The sequence below is a fragment of the Cucurbita pepo genome, unplaced genomic scaffold, assembly GCF_002806865.2.
Source record: "Cucurbita pepo subsp. pepo cultivar mu-cu-16 unplaced genomic scaffold, ASM280686v2 Cp4.1_scaffold000109, whole genome shotgun sequence".
Taxonomy (NCBI): domain Eukaryota; kingdom Viridiplantae; phylum Streptophyta; class Magnoliopsida; order Cucurbitales; family Cucurbitaceae; genus Cucurbita; species Cucurbita pepo.
This window is the reverse complement of record NW_019646433.1, coordinates 332,934-339,316: the sequence shown is the minus strand read 5'-3', so window position 1 is coordinate 339,316 and position 6,383 is coordinate 332,934. Positions and strand designations below refer to the sequence as shown.

Sequence of the window (6,383 nt, the reverse complement as noted above, 5' to 3'; positions counted from 1 at the left end):
AGTTGAATATAGTTAAAAACAGTGCAAAGCATACAACTTTGTCCTACAATGTGCAATCCCCATCCACCATCTTCATTCTGATGACAATATGCATAGCGAAGGATTTCCTTTCGGTGCTCTTCTAAGAATATGATGTGGAGATGTCCCGTAATATACAACGAAAATACCTGAAAGAAAAGGGTAATATTGTGGTAGAATTATATAAGATAAAAATGAATAGAAAGAGGAAGAGTACCAATGGAGGGAAATAAAACATAGGGCCAGCGTTTTCAGCAGGCCAATGGCCATGAGGGCTTTGTAAGGCTGCAAAGAACTTGGTGGCTCTTCTCAGTGCAATGCTCGCTGTTTCCTTATTAATTATTGCTTCCTCCACTTTCACTATTGGAATTGTTTGCTTGAAATTTCGCTCTCTTAGAAACTGCATTCTCATAATATTCAATAACTTATTATAATTCCATTTCTAAATAACTTAGATTTAAATTTAGGAAAGTACAATAGGATCATTAAAGTTAGAAACTTAAAATAAATAAATATTTGAAATGATTTATATATGAATTAAAGACAACGTGAAATTTCCAAAAAAGGTCACTACTACATCGAACTTTGAAACGATTATGGTAATAATTTTGGCGGGCTTCTTCCACTTCAGCTCGCTCTTCTGGAGTGCCTTCATCAGGCTCGAAATCCCACGTTTGTCTTCCCACAAAGTTGTTGGAACTGAATAAGTACGGATCATTTGCTCCTTCTCCCAACTTAAGTCTCCACATTTTCACTCTCAATTGCGCCTTTCCATACAAATTTCTTCAACCTATATATAGATGAAGGTATTACATTTATATCCACATAGAAAATTATCAATATTTCTATTATACTTTTATGGAGATGTATTTATCGAGTATTTTTTTTTTAATTATTAAAGTGGAAGGTTTAAGTATAACTACCACCCACCCCTAATAAATTCAATGTCCAATACATCCATTATTTTACTTGAATTGGTAACTCGACTATGACCCTCAATTATTAGCCCACAAATTAGTTGCATGGTTCGATAACTATATTTCTTTTGTTAAATATAATATTTTATAATAACGATAAATAACGGTTTCACACTTTTTGTAATTGATCCCAAACTATTTTAACTTAGAGTCGGGTTGAAATAACTCAAATTTTAAGTAAATAACACTGTTCTTCCGTACGATTGAAAATAAAAAGAAATTGTGAACCTTTTTATATAAATAAAGAAAAATACATAAAAAAAAGAAACAAAAAAACAAGATGAAACTTCGTTTATATTGATGAAAACCACTGAAATTCTTCTATCAATCCGACATTGTAGACCTAAACCAACCGAGTCATTACTAAAAACATGTTTTCCTTAAGTTAAAATTTGAAAATATGTTCTAAAGCGGAGAAAATAAAAATATTTTCAGTAGCACTGAAGCTGAGGCCAAGAAGGGAACGATCCTTCCTAACTTTTCATTTTATTTTTTAAATCTACGGATTTTATTAAAGGCTTTAGGGGCAGAATTTCACGACGTAATAGAGTAAAGTTCTTGAGATATACTCAAAGACCCGAAAATATAAAATAGTGAAAAAAAAACAAAAGTCAAAGTCAATGGTCTAACTCCAAAGGGTATTTTAGTAACTTTTTGTGTCTTATCTAAATAGGTAATTGATGAGCTACCATTCTAGAAATGAAGAGGGAGGAAAGAAAAGAAAGTAAGAAAACGAAAGGAAAGAGAGGGCTAAAAATTTCTTGGAGATAAAATGAAGAAATCANCAATATTTCTATTATACTTTTATGGAGATGTATTTATCGAGTATTTTTTTTTTAATTATTAAAGTGGAAGGTTTAATTATAACTACCACCCACCCCTAATAAATTCAATGTCCAATACATCCATTATTTTACTTGAATTGGTAACTCGACTATGACCCTCAATTATTAGCCCACAAATTAGTTGCATGGTTCGATAACTATATTTCTTTTGTTAAATATAATATTTTATAATAACGATAAATAACGGTTTCACACTTTTTGTAATTGATCCCAAACTATTTTAACTTAGAGTCGGGTTGAAATAACTCAAATTTTAAGTAAATAACACTGTTCTTCCGTACGATTGAAAATAAAAAGAAATTGTGAACCTTTTTATATAAATAAAGAAAAATACATAAAAAAAAGAAACAAAAAAACAAGATGAAACTTCGTTTATATTGATGAAAACCACTGAAATTCTTCTATCAATCCGACATTGTAGACCTAAACCAACCGAGTCATTACTAAAAACATGTTTTCCTTAAGTTAAAATTTGAAAATATGTTCTAAAGCGGAGAAAATAAAAATATTTTCAGTAGCACTGAAGCTGAGGCCAAGAAGGGAACGATCCTTCCTAACTTTTCATTTTATTTTTTAAATCTACGGATTTTATTAAAGGCTTTAGGGGCAGAATTTCACGACGTAATAGAGTAAAGTTCTTGAGATATACTCAAAGACCCGAAAATATAAAATAGTGAAAAAAAAACAAAAGTCAAAGTCAATGGTCTAACTCCAAAGGGTATTTTAGTAACTTTTTGTGTCTTATCTAAATAGGTAATTGATGAGCTACCATTCTAGAAATGAAGAGGGAGGAAAGAAAAGAAAGTAAGAAAACGAAAGGAAAGAGAGGGCTAAAAATTTCTTGGAGATAAAATGAAGAAATCATTTTCCATCTTCAGATCCGACGAGTTTGGGGCATTTTCTGGTCGAGCATCATTCAAAGATCTGAACTTTTGAGTCACTGGAATTGAATGGGTTCTCCATTTACGAGTTTTTAGATACCATTTTTCCTAAGATCCTTGAATTAAGTAGATGCAATGCTTCTAAAAATTGTTTTAACTGCATTAGGACATTATTTTGAATAAATTTTGTGAAGAAATGACACTTGAAAATTGAAAATTCCTTTAGGGTTAAAAACAGTAAATTTTAAGAAATCATCCCATAATCGTCCCTACTTTAAATGTGTTCATATTTTTCCATATTATATTTGATGAAATAAATTTTATTAGATACTCCCAACTTTGATTTGAATTGAGTTAGATATAAAAAAGATATGAAAATTAGAAGCAATTAGGAAACTTATGAAAACTCCCGAATTCTAGGATTTAGGAAATTCAAAGGAAAATAAGATGTGCCTTGGGTATCGAAATAGCGAGAAAAAAAACCAAAAATATGTGTTGGAGAAGATTCGAAACCAAGTTAACGAGTGTGGGGCGCATCCAAATAGTGACATGCATTAGGCAGAGAAAATTTGAGAAATAGGAGTGGCAAAGGCTCATACAAACATGTAAGTAAGTAGCCATTTAAAATTCTTTTGAACAGTATTTAATGGATATCCATGGATCACTAGGATATGGTGAGCATGAATGACTTATATAACGAATATGCATTGGAATATTCTTGTTTAGGGCATTGGAATGAGATCAAATAATAAGCATGATATATGTGTTATATGAGAATGTTTGAAATGCCCCTAGCAAGAGATTTTAGAACGGTATACTATATAATATGATTCTGCTATGTTAGGAACTCTGAATTGAGATTGAGAACTATACTTTAGATGATTAAATGTTTTATATCCTTGCTTGAGCATTCATGAAAGAATTGAGATAGACAGTTTTACGATGACCATGATCAGGACGCTTCTAGTAGACCAAAACTTGAGCATCATGAGATGTGATTAGAGAACTAAACCCTAGTGCCCCTATAATCAGCTTAGCATTGAAGTATACCAAAACAAATAACTGAAGCAGAAGAACGAACAAGTTGAGGGGAGAGCTTTTATGTACTAAGAACCTTAAGCACTTATACTTTTCAATTCTTTTGTTTTTGTGGATAGAGCATACATGCGAAGAGTATTTATAGGGGAGAACCAAATAGCAAATTTTCTAAACTTTCTCTAAGTTCAAAACCATTAACAAATTCTCTTAAATAAATCACTAACTTGCTCCAAAACAACAATTAATTGCTCCAAAGGTTAGTTACTTCTTTGACTAAGTCATGCTTATTGGCTCACAATCTCACTTGGGTGACTTTGTTCGAGATTCTTCACTCCCAGCAACTACGGCATCTCTGCAAACTTAACTTTTGTTAGGGCATGGGTGAGAATAAGCGCACATTGCTATTTATCTGGTGTATATGAACTCCACAACAATTTGTCTCTTTTTGATACACTCACGGATGAAGTGGAAGCGAGTGTAATGTGTTTGTCGCGTCCATGAAATACTAGATTCTTCATTAATGCAATTGTAGATTTATTGTCGACTTAGAGAGTTAACTGCTTTAGTTCACTCTCGGTCACTTCACTCAACAAATTTCTCAACCACAATACTTGACACAATGTCGTAGTTGCTGCCATGATTTCAGCCTCACAGGAAGATAGCGTCACGGTTTACTGCTTCTGAGACTGTCAAGAGATCAAATTTTTGTTGAGATAAATTGTTATTCCTACAGTGTTTTTTTTCCATTGTCAATGTCTCTAGCTAAATCACTATCAATAAACCACATTTCTTCGGAACCACACCCTATTTAATACTTCAGCCTGTAGTTTGTGGTTCCCTTCACACAACGGAGAAAAGGCTTAACCATTTGATGATGCATCATCGTAGGCTTTTCCATGTACCTCCTCACCATTCCAATAACATATGAAAGGTCTAGACAAGTATGAGTCAAGTATCTCAGACTTCCGTACTTAATAGAATTCATCGAGCTTCCTTCAACATCTTTCCCAAGTTATAACTTTGCTTCCATAGGATACTTGGTCAGGTTGCACTCTGTCAACTTAAATTGCTGCAACACCTTTAGTAAGATGCAATCTTTCCTTTGGTATACTTTAATACCAAGGTAGTACGTGAATAACCGAGATCAATCATCTTAAATTCTTTCATCATTTTCTGCTTGAACTCTTTGATGTCTTCCACACTTGTACAAGTGATAATCAAGTCATCAGCATACATACAACCATGAATGTAATGGTCGTATAAAAGAAATATCAGCACGATTGCCGGTGACTCGCAAGAATTTTAGCGAACGCTGGAATTATCGCACCTCACTCAGACACATGCCCTCTCGACCCCCATGAAACACCAAAAACCCTCACACCTTCGGCAACACGCTCTAGATCCACTGCAAGCGTGAAACACAAGGAGAAATGTGAGAGAGAGAGAGAGAGAGAGAATTTGAAAGCTTTTTCGGTGAGAGCAATCCCACAAACCCGACATCGAAAACACCAACCCACACCATGAAAGGGACCACCGGCGACTGCACGTACACAAGAGGTAAGTTTTCAAGCCTTATCAACGTCCCTCTTCATCAGAAACGAGATTTTGGGTTTTGGATTAGGTACGAGTTTTCTCCCACTAACGTGGGTTTTGGTCTCACTCCGACAGCATCTTCTTCCACAACCCTGAGCGTTTTAACCCATTCACGCAATCAACCCACATCCCCCTCTTCTTCAAAGATGGCTTCGAAACCACATGGTCAGCGTTGTCTTTCGCCGTCTAACTCGGTTGTACTTTTGAGCGGCGAGCAGTATACCAAGCTGCAACGAAACATGTTTTTTTTTTTTATTAATATCATTATTTATTCCGTTAACCGCTTGGTATTACACATTGGAACAACATGGATCATTTGCATTCGATCTATATAATTGATTTGTCACAAAGCTTCATTTTTTCAATGAACTTCTCATCAAGTTCTTGAACTCTGCTCGATCTTCGGCCACATGGTTGCTCATTTTGTTTGTTGTTTTTAGATAATCGGCCAGGGAAATCCTTTCTTTTCGGTGAGAGGAAATGGTCGTTGGAAGAAAAATAAAATGTGTAAAATAACAAAGAGAGAGAATGACTGAAATTTTGACGCGCTTACCATCAGGTTATTAAATCTTCTTCACAGATTTCCTATTTAAATATAACCTATACTAAGAATGGCTGTACAGTCGCCAACTAAATCTGTGCCAGGCTGTACAGTGGCCAACTAAATCTGTGCCACTCCCTACAAAATTGCGGTCTAAAACTTTGGTCATCCAAAATGGTTGTATNCAGTGGCCAACTAAATCTGTGCCACTCCCTACAAAATTGCGGTAAACTTTGGTGATCCAAAATGGCTGTACNCTTTCTTTTCGGTGAGAGGAAATGGTCGTTGGAAGAAAAATAAAATGTGTAAAATAACAAAGAGAGAGAATGGCTGAAATTTTGACTGCGCTTACCATCAGGTTATTAAATCTTCTTCACAGATTTCCTATTTAAATATAACCTATCCTAAGAATGGCTGTACAGTCGCCAACTAAATCTGTGCCAGGCTGTACAGTGGCCAACTAAATCTGTGCCACTCCCTACAAAATTGC

General features: G+C 34.6%; 1 protein-coding gene across 1 annotated transcript in view; it reads right to left on the bottom strand.

Moving 5' to 3' along the window:
• LOC111783856 (beta-Amyrin Synthase 1-like) overlaps positions 1 to 784 on the bottom strand; it is a 3,485-nt gene extending 2,701 nt beyond the window's left edge. The window contains 2 exon segments of the mRNA XM_023664694.1: positions 350 to 418; positions 567 to 784. Of these exon segments, the coding sequence (XP_023520462.1) occupies positions 350 to 418; positions 567 to 767 (270 nt within the window). The 5' untranslated portion in view covers positions 768 to 784.
• Positions 785 to 6,383: the final 5,599 nt, after the last annotated feature.